The sequence below is a fragment of the Gopherus evgoodei genome, chromosome 4, assembly GCF_007399415.2.
Source record: "Gopherus evgoodei ecotype Sinaloan lineage chromosome 4, rGopEvg1_v1.p, whole genome shotgun sequence".
Taxonomy (NCBI): domain Eukaryota; kingdom Metazoa; phylum Chordata; order Testudines; family Testudinidae; genus Gopherus; species Gopherus evgoodei.
This window is the reverse complement of record NC_044325.1, coordinates 147,318,396-147,332,229: the sequence shown is the minus strand read 5'-3', so window position 1 is coordinate 147,332,229 and position 13,834 is coordinate 147,318,396. Positions and strand designations below refer to the sequence as shown.

The window sequence follows — 13,834 nt, the reverse complement described above, 5'->3', positions numbered from 1 at the left end:
TAAGAGTTTAAGTCAAGAGATTAATGCACAGTTTGAATGCAAAAAATAGACTGAAACACACCACTGAATTGTCCCAGTAATACCAGGCTTTTGCAGACACCAAAATTTGACAGTTTGCAAGCTCCAAAATTATACGATTTGAGCATTGCTCTGGTTATTCTCGTGCAATGTTTAACCCTTCTTCCAAGTGCTTTTGTATGACAGGAATGCTGGAAAACTCTGGCTTTGCACAAGTCATGTCCAGCAGGAAGTGATCAGGGAATGAATTGAAGTTATGTGGATTTTACAGAAAGTGCTGTAGCTGTTTAAAGACAAGGGATTAGTTTTGGAACTTTATTCAAACTTGAAGTAGTGCTCTTTCATTTTGCAGAGTGCAAAGTATGGAGAAACCCTCTTAATCTTTTCAGAGGAGCAGAATATAGCAGGTATTAATTTCATTTTATTTTCAGTGTAACATGCAGCTGTGGAAATGAACTTAGAACCTGCACACACCTTTTAACTTGTTGCCAGAGCTCTCATCCTTGCACTTCTTGGAAATAATGGTGAGATCCAAAGAGCATCATGGGTAATTGTTGGGATTTATACCAGTCCTACCCTTAAAAAAATATCCGTCCAGAGCTCTAGGCACTTTCATCCCATATTAGAAATACAAATATTGGTGCAAACAAAGTAAACTCTGTAGCTTCCCCAAAGCAAAGAAACATCCGTTCCAGTGCTCCTCACAACCCTCTTTCTCCAAAATTCTAAAATAGCTGCAAACTCGAAAAGATCTGAGCTTTGCAGCATGCCCTGAAAGCTGACAGATTTGGGCTATTTCATTCCAAAGCTTGAGGAATGAGTTATGAAGTAGAGTCTGTCATATAGAATGTTCTAGTGGAACCACACTCTCCCTTTGTAGAATGGTTGTTTCAGCTCGAGCATTGTCGTTATCCGGAACTATGACCCTGTTGCAAAGGGATAAAAGCATTTCTCAAACAGGCAGTTGCCAATCCATTTTGGCTTTTAGCTTCAAAAATCATGCATTGCCTTATGGCCAGGAAGCCCTCTGGCAACCTGTACAGAACACTGGTGTTGCAATCTAATGATCAGAAAATGCACATAGCAAATGACCCTTCAGTGCTAACCTCAGTTTCTGAAGATATCAGATATCCCACTGTACCAGCTGTTACCAATACATGTTTTGAGACTTTTCTTGTCTTTTGCTAAAGGTACACATGGGTGACTGGGAAGGAACCGCTTACATACTACGACATGAATTTGTCTGCTCAGGATCATCAGACTTTTTTCACGTGTGACACAGACTCTCTTCGGCCTTCAGATACAGGTACTAGCTATTTCTGCATGAAAACAAGGGTGTATGTGTGAAAGATGGAACAGTTGGACTATCTAAAGAATATTGGAAATATTCACCCTAAGGTGATCCCAACTACTGAGTGGAAACCTATAAAGTAATAACTGCATAATACTGCAATTTAGGGAGTGCAAAATATATGTTTAGTAATAGATACACTTCTGAGTTCTATAGGGAGTGCAGTCTAGAGGTTTAAAGCGATTCCTAAACTCTGCCACTGACTCACTTTGTAACTCTGAGCAAGCTACTTCTTGTCTTGTGGCTCAGTTCACCCATCTGTAAAATGGGAATAATGCTAATGTAACTTACAGGAGTATGATGAGACTCCATGTTTGCCTAAACACTCAGATCCTTGGATGAAAGACACACTGAACACAGTGTGTTGTGTATATGAAATAGTAAATTGTGAAATGTTCCTGCTTTTGCAAAAGGTGCTGTAGACTCTACGACATGCTTAGTATCATAGTTTGGTCTCCTGGAAAATGGTCCCCTCAGCAGTATTCTGCCCTCAGAACTGCGGTTGGTCATTAGTTCAATACTGACTCCGAAAGAAGAGCCCCAACCCTGCTTCCTGCATCACTTAGATCAGTGGTTTTCAAACTTTTTTTCACAGACGACTTGAAAATTGCTGAGGGTCTTGGTGGACCACTTAATGATCTTTCCAAATGTTGTTTGTACCATTAGCTAACTACTGTAAAGCACTTTGGATAAAAGCGCTATATTAAAAAAACCTTAATAATAATTAACATCTTTTTGTTCTACAAATAAAAGCACGCAACGCATATTTTAATATCAGTAACCTTACCTTTCTAATGCAATGGATGTGTCCTCTCTCCCCTGCCACGGCAGCCCCTGAGCTGGGGCTGGGAAGTAGGGAGGTCTCTTCCCCCACCACAGCAGCCACAGAGCTGAGGCTGGGAAGGAGGGCTGTCTCTCCCCGGCAGCCGCAGCCCTGGAGCTGGGGAAAGTCACCTCTTTGTCTGGCCGCCACAGCCCTGCACTCCCCAAATTCCCCTCACCCCCTCTTCTCAATCCCCCTCCCACCTACCCCATATTCCCTCCAAGGCCACCACCTCACCTTACGTTTGCGTCTTCTCCAAGGTCCTGGCAGGCATGGCTCCACTAATTAGGTGGGTGGGCCTTCCTTCTCTCTCCTTCATTCTGCCTAGGTGTGCACCTTAGCAGGAACTATTCATGGGCCACCTGAATGGAGCTCACAGACCACTGTTTGAGAACCTCTGACCTAAATATTCCTTGGAGTTCTCTCTTTGAACAGGCTGTGTCCAACCCTGCTTAGCTTGAGATCTGATGAGTTTTCAGCTCAAGATGGTTTGACATCCCAGAATACAAGACTAAACCCCTTGCCATATAAAAGATCTTAGGTTGCAACTTTGTTGATATTTTAGTACAGATTACAGAATTACATTTATTAAGGGATATGGTGAGAGACTCTTGTTTTTGTTTACTCTGTTGTTTGTAATACATTTCAGAAGTTAGAAAACAACATCTTTCCTTGTTTGTCTTCAATCAGTTTCTTATTAAACTAGCCCACAGGACTTTCCCTTTGATTACATTTACATCTTCATGGAGGTAAACAGTGCTGCACAGTTTGGTGAAAAGGGAGATCTTATGCTGTCTCTGCTCGCTGCGAGGTTCGTGGTGCATATAGAAAACCAAATATTTTAGGATGATGCATAAACTAGCTGTTACAAGGTGGTTGTTTTTTCTAATTATATATTTTTAAAACCTGGACTGTGTTCTCCACTAGTTTAGTGTCTTCAAAGAAGTTCACAGTTGGGGCCATAACTAATGAACAGGCATGTCTCTTTAAGTGTGTTGTAATGTTACAACATTTTTGTACAGTTAGTATGCCCTACCTGGCTATTGTCAGATGAGGTGCTAACTCTTATCAATTTGTCAAGTTCAGGAAGTGTTAGCTGTCAGCTAGCTGGTGACATGTTTGATATGAGGAATGTATTTTTGTTGCACAAATGGAGTATATTGTCTCGTCTTTTAAGCCAAGACTAATATTTTGTTTCCAAAGGAAAACTCAAATATTTTCCACATTATTCTTACTGGACAGTTGCAGTTTTTGTTCCAAAAGAAACATGTATAGATTCTCCAGTTTTTCTTATCAAACTTGAGCGAGGCCAGATATTCAGTTCCATGAACCAACAGTTTTGGAGTCTTTTCAGAAATGTTGTTGGGTGTGAAGACTCTAATTCTGCCTAGAAAAAGGTAGTGGTAAGAACATGGCCCTTCTTTTGGTTAAAGTGGGCTCTTAAATTTGGGTTCCATTTTTTCATAATAGGGGCTGATATTGTCCAGAGATGTGCTGTGTTAAATTGGTTCTCTTCCCATTCCTCCTCTTGCTGTAATTCTTTTGCAGAAAATTATAATTCAGACAAACCTCCTAGATTCAAACATAGTCTGGATAAAGAGCATGTTCTGATCTATGTGTATTTTTAGCTGCTTCGTAGTACCTTTCAGCAAGATGATAAACAGTAACAGTACATTTTGAATTGGCTGTAACATGTTATGCCACTCAAATGTGCTTTTGCTTTCTAACCCAAACTTTAAAAGGAATTGCTTAACCATTTATAATCTGTTAACAACTTTGAGAAGGCACTTAAGGATTTAACACAACAAAACTGCACTAGAACAACAATATTTTATCATGTCTTTCCTTAAAATAAAAGTATTGTCAATAAACAAAAATTAGAATTTCATGCAGGTCTATGCCAGGGCCACTGTCAATGCACACAAAAAACAGTGTGCACCAATTGAGTAATTGTACACCGGTCTGTGTGCGCACAGGAACTATGTGATTTGCATATCAAATGAGGTTTTAAATGAACAATGAATAATCTCCTTGCAGATATTCCCATTTTAAGTGGAATTTGTAATCTAATCAGATGTGTCACAAGTCTCATCAGTGGTGGAAGAAACTTTCCTCAGGGTTTAAATCTCCTTTTGCTGTGTGCGTCTGAGGGAAGAATAGAGTCAAGCTCAGAGTACAAATGATTGTTGGTCAAGTGGAGCTGATGTATAAATTACCTAAGTGTTACTACTTAAAAAGCTCTAGTTTTTGTGGATGGTTAACTATATATTTCATACATAAGCATTTCTATTCATGATCTGTTTTAAAACATTTTTCCCACAGTTATGCAGAAGGCATGGAGAGAGAGAAACCCTCAAGCCCGAATCAAAGCAGCATATCAAGCTTTAGAATTAGATAATGAGTAAGTCTGAAATTAACATAAACATAAATGTAAGTTCTGGCACAAAAAAAACCAAAGTGCTTTACCCAGGACACAGTGTCACTTTTTGTTTGAATTTAGAATTAGCAAGAAATAATGCCTTCAAATAGTGTGAGGGTTTTCCTGTATGCATCAATTAGAAATAAACATGTGACTATCAGAGTACATTGCATCACTTAGCTCTGATTTGATTAAAAGAGCTTTTGGCCTGCCTATCTTTTAATTTTAAAAAGAGAACATTATTTTGATTTGTGCCATTTCTGTCTGTGGGTCAGTAGAAATAACATACACAAGAAGAAAAACCTTATTTTTAGGTGAAACAAAGTAAATCTCCATATGGAGTCTTGTTATTGCAATGTCATTACTGACCCCCAATAATACTGTATGCAGTGTTGTTGTAATCAGACTTATAGATTTCATGGCCACAAGAGACCATTTTCATCATTGTCACACTACCTTTTCATTGTTTTTGAGCAAATAATTTTCCTTGCTGCAACCAACTTACTTTTCCATTTGGAACATTTGCCTTAAGTTCTTAAAACTGTAAAGCAGGGGTCGGCAACCTTTCAGAAGTGCTGTGCCGAGTCTTCATTTATTCACTCTAATTTAAGGTTTCGCGTGCCAGTAATACATTTTAATATTTTTAGAAGGTCTCTTTCTAGAAGTCTATAATATATAACTAAACTATTGTTGTATGTAAAGCTAATAAGGTTTCAAAATGTTTAAGAAGCTTCATTTAAAATTAAATTAAAATGCAGAGCCCCCCCCTGGACCATTGGCCAGGACCCGGGCAATCTGAATGCAACTGAAAATCAGCTCACGTGCCGCCTTCGGCACCTGTGCCATAGGTTGCCTACCCCTGCTGTAAAGGCTTCTGTTGTCCTAGCACTTGTCACTTGACTGTAGTCCAGTGAATGCTCTGTTAGGTACCATATATTTCACAGGGTGTTTGATAAGGATTCTTGCATGCTTAATTTTTATTCATTAGTAATGGGTTTTCATAAACTTTCAAGTACTACATACAGGACAAAACCCATAGATACTTTTGATGCCATTACTTTCTTGTGCAAAAAATCCTTACAACTGACTTCCATCTGACTAGTTTGTAGCTTTCTTTTTTTTTGTTTCCATTACAGTTGTGCCACTGCATATGTTCTCCTAGCTGAGGAAGAAGCAACAACTATTATACATGCTGAGAAGTATTTTAAGCAGGCACTAAAAGCAGGCGAAACAGTTTACAGAAAATCTCAGCACTGCCATCCCCAAAACTCTCAACATGAAGCACAGCTTAGTAAGCACCTTTGCACTGAATAGTTACAGATTTTTCTGCTTGAGCACAAAAGCAAAATGAAAGAAATGTGATTGTTTTTAGGGTAGCCGTTAAAACACCAAACCCTGATAAGGAGCATCACTGTTAGTACTTATTCTGTAATTCCACTTTAGCATAATATGCTGTATGAATTTTATATGGTCTGCATATGAGTAAATCTGTGAAAAAACAGATAGAGCTTGTAGTCATCACAGTAGCATATGTCACTCTGCCTTGGTGGGCCTGTGCATACACGTGGCAATGTATCTTAATGTCTTGATATGATATCCTACTCTGGTGGTGGGGAATAATAGAAGTATTAGTAAGTCTTAATGGTGCAGTTCACCATTGGTCACTGGCTTTATCCCACCCAACAGATGGAAAGAAACTCAAAAGTTCTTGCCATATGATGACTGGGAACCTAGCTGAAATGAATTACAGGGTTTGGTCTTTTTCTTGGTGGACCACTGCCCGAATTTTGTTTGGGAAGGCATAGGTGATTATTCCATACTCTTATTTCTCTCTGCTGTTGGTTAGGGAAAGGGTGTTGTGCATTCTTTCTTGGGGAATGATGTCATCTCATGCTATTTTAGGCACTCTATTAGAGAGATGTCCACAACACGTCCCACAACCCTTTTTTATTATTCCCTTTCTACAACTAAACATATGGGGATTAATTGTTTTATTTTTTTACTCAGGAAGAGACACCAATGTATTGGTTTACGTGAAAAGGAGACTAGCCATGTGTGCAAGAAAACTTGGAAGAATAAAAGAAGCAGTAAAAATGATGAGAGATGTAAGTCATTTTAAATAAAATGTAAACAATTTGTATAATTTGGACAATAGAGTTATTAGCTTAAAACCACTATGGAGGCGATGGAACAATTAGGTTATGAATGAGTTTCATAGTGAGATACGAATGTTTTCAACAAAATTTTAGTTTTTGATATCTGTCAAGTATATATGTACATAATATGGCTAATGTGTTTAGTTTTACCTTCCATTTCCCTTTTTGTTTGGCTTGATGATTAACTTCTTAAAGTAGCAATACTCTGTGCTTCGTACTATGCACTTTATTTCTTTCACTTGCCCAAGGTGGATGCAACATTATTTTCATGCAGGCATGTATTATAGATCAAACCAACCACTTTGTGCAGCTAGCCAAGTCATAGGAGCACATTGTGTGAACACTTTGGAAACAAGTGTACTGAGCCTATGAATGTAGAGAAAATTGTGGTGGTCTCTTTGGTGGTGGGGGACAGAGAGAGGTGGGAAGAAGTAAAGGATGAAAAGGAACATCAGCCATTATATTAAGTTCTTGAAACCATTGCATTGAATATTTATGTACTCTATTTTATCTGAATGCCTTGCTGAATTTATTGAACAATGCCATTAGATTTATCATCTGGTTTGGTTTAGCAGCTCAGAGCTAATAATTTATTAAGGATGTAAAACAGTGACCTAAAAACACTGGAAAATGAATACAATTATGATATTGTATTTTGGAGCAATTTATGGATACTGGCTTTGGTTAACAGATTGAATATAAGTAAGTGTGTCTGTTGCATTGGCAGGAAGAATTACAAGGCTTAAGATTGGGTTATTTATCAACTCTTTTTTTCCCCTGGATTTCCACAGAAAAACTGGTTGAGGGCCTGATTTCTTTGGGCTTTTGTGACCTTGCATAGTTTGAAGCATGAATACCAGACAAATTTTATTTGGCTAAATTAGATTATTGTTGGTCTTATATTTTGGGTTATTGTGCCCAAACTACTATTTTAATAAATAAAGGCAAAGGATTTTCTATGTTTTCAAATGCCGCTTATGGTAAGTGTGAGTAAAATGGAGTTATTTCTCTTTTCTGATGTGCAGTTAATGAAAGAGTTTCCACTTCTTAGTATGTTGAATATTCACGAAAACCTTCTGGAGGCGCTGCTGGAATTACAGGCGTATGCTGATGTCCAGGCAGTTTTAGCGAAGTATGATGGTGAGTGACATTTGTCATGAAGCATAAAAACATTCATGTTTGCCATTCTATATGTTAAAACAGAGCATGTGACAGACATTCTTCAAACCTTAGCTTTAATCTGTGAACAAATATAACTGCTCTGTGTAGTGGCGGCAAAATGAGCTCTAGGAGCACTCCTTTTTGTACCTCTCCTAGTTCTTTCATTGCTAATGGATTTTTTCAGCCCTTCACAGTCAGTACACTGCCTCCCTCACCAGAGTAGTCAATGTGAGTGAGCAGAAAAGTGGCAGTCTTCCCTACTGCCTGGCCCTACCACTCTTGGATCCTGTTTGCCAGAGAGATCAGGATTCAAGCATTTGATCCCTTATGTTGCAGAATTACTAGTTCTCCAGGCTGACCTGCTTCCAGTGTGCTATATGCTTAGATATTTTTCTGTGGAAGAGCCTAGCTATTTTGTTTGTGTCCCTAGAGTTATAACACATGTGTTCCCCAAAGCAGTTTTTATTCTGGTTGGGGATGAGAATGTTACACCCAAGTCATTGTCAGAACTGTCCCTTAAATCAACTTCAGAGAGGAGGCCTATAGAAGCAGTGTTTCTGGCAATCTTCCTCACACCCAGGAGTCAGTGTGTTCCGTAATGCCTGTATTCACTATTGCTTCAGGGAATAAGTGGCATGAGATTCTTGCCAAAACCTAATACCCAAGTGTGTGGCCAGTGTGCTGGTATTACTCAACCCATGCTGTGCTGTGTGGGTATTTTTCATTAACATGGTAAACATTTACATGGTCATGGATTTTTTTCATGTTGACTTCAGAAAGTTTGACACTTATTTAATTTAGGGGGCACTGATTCCTTCTAAACATCTGGAACAGTTAGGATGAGCTTCAGAGGGCTGTAGGCTCAGAGAAACTTGCAAGAAATCCTTCCCATATGGTACTTGCCAGATGCTTGGCTGGCTTGTTACATGATGGACAAGGCTGAGAGAGGTTTTAAAAAACAGGAGGTGTTCAACTGGTACATATAGACTAGTATTCCGGAATTTATTTAGAAACAATCTTTTATCTATTTTTAAAATAACCTTGTACTGTAGAATTTTAAGTCTCCTAGAGACAGTCAGGTCAAATTTTGAACCAAATTTATGCTTTGTATAAATTTAGGATTTACAGAAATTAAAACCAAAATAGTTATTTTTCCATAGAACTAAAAATATTTAAATGGTAAGATATTTTAGTTAAATTCCCCTGTAGTGTTTGTAATTAAGTGTTGAAAGGTGCTAATGTATGAGAACTTAAAAATGAAATTTACTAGAAACTGACTAGTATATTTTAAAGTTAAGAAATTGAAAAAGTAAGTTGAAGGTTAAAAAATTTTTTATTTTAATACTGAGAGTGGTGTTTAACACAGCTGAAGGTGCTTTCTAAAAGTGTTTAACCCACTAATGTACCTCTATATAAATTCAGTTTTACAGCATCAGATTTGATAAGTATGCTCAGAAATGAGTGGTGAGGAACAATTCCTGACCCTGCAACTGGGACTGTAAAACCAGGGGATTTTTCTGAAAGAGGATTTTGGGGACTGGTGCAAGGCAGTTAAGGAATTGAAAGTTTCTAGTCATAACTGAAATGTTCCAGATGTTGAATTTACTGTATGGGCCATCCCAAATGCAAATCATTCAGCTCAGAGGAGACAGATTTAAAATGTTTGTCTTACTTTAGAATCATAAAGTTAACTATTTATTGTACCATAGATATCAGTCTTCCAAAATCAGCAGCAATATGTTACACAGCAGCACTGTTGAAGGCCAGAGCTGTTTCAGACAGGTAAGTGAACACAGAAACGTTTGAAATCAGTATATTAAGCTAATCTTGGATTCTAGTGTAAAAAGATAGACCAATTATTAAAAACAAACAAAACCCTAAATCCCATATGTAGCATTCACATCTCTGAAGACAGATTCATTATTTATTCATGAGCAGACGTTCAGCTTCTCTCTACTACTATTATTCTCCTGATTTCTTTAAAGTATAAATTACAGGGGTCGGCAACCTTTCAGAAGTGGTGTGCCGAGTCTTCATTTATTCACTCTAATTTAAAGTTTTGCGTGCCAGTAATATATTTGAATGTTTTTAGAAGGTTTCTTTCTGTAAGTATATAATATATAACTAAACTATTGTTGTATGTAAAGTAAATAAAGTTTTAAAATTGTTTAAGAGGCTTCATTTAAAACTAAATTAAAATGCAGAGCCCCTGGACCGCTGGCCAGGACCTGGGCAGTGTGAGTGCCACTGAAAATCAGCTTGCTTGCCGCCTTCAGCACATGTGCCGTAGGTTGCCTACCCCTGAATTACATCCACAACTAGTCCATCCAAATATCTGATATCTTAGCTCTTCTGGATTTTAGATGGTTCACTCTTCCTGAGATGGTGGAGGGTGTGTGAAGAAGATGGATGCTTGATCCTACATGGAGATTGTCTGGTGCTTCCCCTTCTCTGGTTGGTTGCTGACTGCATCCTCTGCTAATTTTAGCTTTGCCTTTTAGTGTACATCATCATAAAATCCTATAACACTAATTGAATGCTCAGCTTTAAGTCCAGTTTCCATCTGAAAACTCCAGATGGAAAAGTTTCTAGTATCTTAGTCATCACTTCAGCTTCTTGTGTTTGCTATGCTCCAGAGAAAATCCTTCCATAGTGCTACTTGGTTTCCAAAAGCTTAAGATTCCTTTGGTACATGAATAAGGATGGTAGTCAAGATACCTGAGTTAGTTACCTGTGGTGGTTAGCTGCATAAAGAGCAAAGCAGGGCTGAGCCAAAGGCGTTTTTTCATTCTCAAGAATCAGTCTTTCCCACAGTTTATGATGAGCTTCGATCTTAAAGTATCATTCTTATTTGGATTTTCTTTAGTAAATTCAGTTCAGGTTTTCTGTGCAGGTTCTCTCCAGAAGCAGCCTCCAGAAGAGGGCTCAGCACAGCAGAAATTAATGCTGTGGAAGCAATTCACAGAGCTGTGGAATTTAACCCTCATGTCCCAAAGGTAAGAACTGACTTTTTTTTCTCCTTATGGGATCAGTTTAGCTTACTATCTGAAATGTAGTCACTATTTGCAGTGGTCCTGGAGTCTTGCTACCCCTGTGAATCATGTGACTACTTCTCTGTGGTTGAAGTAGGCTGAGGATAGCTCATATAGAACCTGAAACTACACCTCTGCCTCAATATAACGTGGCCTGATATAACACGAATTCGGATATAATGCAGTAAAGTAGCGCTCTGAGGGAGCGGAGCTGCACGCTCTGGTGGATCAAAGCAAGTTTGATATAACACGGTTTCACCTATAACGTGGTAAGATTTTTTGGCTCCCGAGGACAGCGTTATATCGAGGTTGAGGTGTATTTGGAAATCCTGGGTGAATCGTAGCATGGATAGAAATAATAGCATCCACCACTAATGACTGCTATAGTTAAGATTGCAAATCAGCTTCCTTTGTATCTTCTTATTCTTGCATACTTGTAGCTTTTCCAGCCTTTATACTCCATCTCATACATAGTCTATAAGAAGGAGGTTGTGCTTTGGGCAGTGCATAAAATGGTTGTAAAATAGAGGCTAAGAACATTTGAAAATGCACTACAGCACATGTTCAGTGTAAAACTTAAATTGGCATTTCTAAACATGGATTCAGTAGTCATGTGGCAGCAGCTGTTTGACTGCATGGTGACGTGCCCATACAACTGAGCTGATTTAAACATGCAAAGTATATTTAAAAGTAATTGTCACTCTGCTGCTATCATCCTGAGAACCTGGGGCCTAAAGGAATTAGCATAGGGCTGGAATGCTTGAGTTTTCAGGACAAATTTTTTGGTGGCCTCAGAGTGTGGCCACCAAATCTTGCTGGTGGCCGCTCTCACACTTTTTCCTAAAATACTTAATTAGTGTTAGAAAAGCCAAATAAATATGCACATATACACATCCAAAGCATTGTAATTTATTTATTGCTAGCTAGTAAGTCACTTGTGAAAAGTGATATTAACAAACATACAAGGATCACTTTTCACAGGAGACTTGATCAGCCCTGGCAAGCCTGGGGGCAAATTAAGCCCTGGATGGAGGGTCAGGGGAAGCAGTGGGGGCCAGTGGGGCTGGGGGAGGCAGTGTTGGGCTGGAGCCTGAAGCCATGTGTTTAGAGCCCGAAGCCCCATGGCGAGAGGCTGGGGCCCAGGGACAGAGCTCAAAGCCATGTGGATGGAGCCTGGGGCCTGCTGCTGCGCACCCAGAACCTGGGGCTGGAACCTGAAGCCCTGTGGCCAGAGCCTGCTGCCCCACCACGCCAGGGCTGAAGCCCAAAGCCTGAGCCTTGCCAACCCTGAGAAGGTGGGGAACTCACTAGCTGCCTGCTCCTCCAGCGTTGTGCCCCAGGTAACTCCAGAGGGAGGCAGTACCCAATCCGTACTGATGGCCCCAGCAACCAACACGAAGACAGTGCATCCAAGAGCAACAGGGAGGGGAAAGGGGCATTTCTCTCCTCCCCACCCCCCAAATCACAGCCCAGGAGGCTGTGGCCACATTTGAAAAATGCTAGACTTCCTGATTTTTAGTCCAACTTCTGCTGATAACTTAGTATTTAGAACTTTCCAAACATTTAATTAAGTCTCTTAGCACATCAGTAGAATAGGTAACAATATAATTGTCCCACTTCACAGATAGGGAAACAGGCACAAAGAGTGGAAATGACTTTCCTAAAGTTTTGTGTTAGAACTAGGATTAGAAACCACATATCCTGATTGTTGTGCCTGTGCATAATCTGCCACTACCACACTTCTCAAACAAGGCACCTAACTTCTGTCAGTTTCCCCATCTGTAAAATGGGCACAATACTGGTGCTTGTCTAATGGGTAGGATCTTTGCCAATATTCAACTTCTTGTTGGGGAAATTACAACCACTGAGGTTAAGGGTGACCAGAAGAAGATATAGATGGAAGCTGTTCAGTTTGATGATTTTATGATAAATACATCTTTGATGGAATACCCCCATTTAACCCAAGTTGAGTTGGGACTGTAATTATTATGTGATGGTGCAAACTGTTCTTTAATTAGAAATTTATTTGGGCATAAGTAGCAAAATTGCATGCTCTTAATAGTAGCTTCTCTGACAATTTCAAACAATGAACCTATTAGATGAAATTTCCTGTGTTTTAACTATAAGTAAACATTTTTTCTAAACATCTGAAATTTTGAAGTTTGAAAGTGCAGCTAAAGACTGGACATTTAAAAGATCAAATAATTAACAATAGGGAATAGATGATTCCCAAAAGGATGGGTGAGTCATTATTTTAGTCCCTAGTTAATTTCTGTACCAATCTCTCTGAGAAATTTCTCCCACTTGTGATTAAACAAGTACATGGAACAATATTCCCAAATTCCCCTCCAAAGCAGACCGCACAATACATCTAGTTTAGCACAGAGTGCCTACTCCTTTTGGAGCAGTAATTGCATACTAGAAGAAATCCTGCTGCTGCCACAAAGCTTAAGGGCCCAGAAGCCATGACACAACTTCTGGGAGAAAATGGTGAATTAGCTGTATTTTCATGCTGTCCTGGCTAGTAACAGCTCTGTGATCTAGTGATTACAGGACTAGAAGTCAGGATGGTACTGAGGTCTCATGTGTCCAATGATAGTAATTTGCTAGGCTATCTCGGGCAAGCTACTTCACCACCTTACACACCACTCGTTCTACCTGCAAACTTGGGGCAAAGGCAGAAGGTTACGCTTCTGAACCTTTTGGCAACCGTCTACTTACCAGAGGACTTTCCAGGCTTATTTTAGTAAACATCTCCTGTGACTAGCAACTTTTCTATGTAGTAAAGCTGTCTTTTTAACTGTACTTGATAACATTGGCAAGAGTTAGCGTTATCTTTAAAGAACATAGCAGCAAAATGGCTACGGATAGAAT

General features: G+C 39.2%; 1 protein-coding gene across 4 annotated transcripts in view; it reads left to right on the top strand.

Moving 5' to 3' along the window:
- The window catches only part of ST7L (suppression of tumorigenicity 7 like), a 61,744-nt gene that overhangs the window by 7,690 nt on the left and 40,220 nt on the right, over positions 1-13,834 (top strand). For 2 of the 4 annotated variants that reach the window (XM_030561726.1, XM_030561727.1), the window contains 8 exons: positions 371-425; positions 1,209-1,324; positions 4,515-4,593; positions 5,748-5,902; positions 6,619-6,716; positions 7,793-7,907; positions 9,638-9,710; positions 10,822-10,924. In XM_030561726.1, coding sequence (XP_030417586.1) covers positions 1,252-1,324; positions 4,515-4,593; positions 5,748-5,902; positions 6,619-6,716; positions 7,793-7,907; positions 9,638-9,710; positions 10,822-10,924 — 696 coding nt within the window. In that variant the 5' untranslated portion in view covers positions 371-425; positions 1,209-1,251. Of the gene's footprint in view, positions 1-370; positions 426-451; positions 543-1,208; positions 1,325-4,514; positions 4,594-5,747; positions 5,903-6,618; positions 6,717-7,792; positions 7,908-9,637; positions 9,711-10,821; positions 10,925-13,834 lie in introns of those variants that run through there. The other 2 variants (XR_004000283.1, XM_030561725.1) reach the window with 2 other exon arrangements.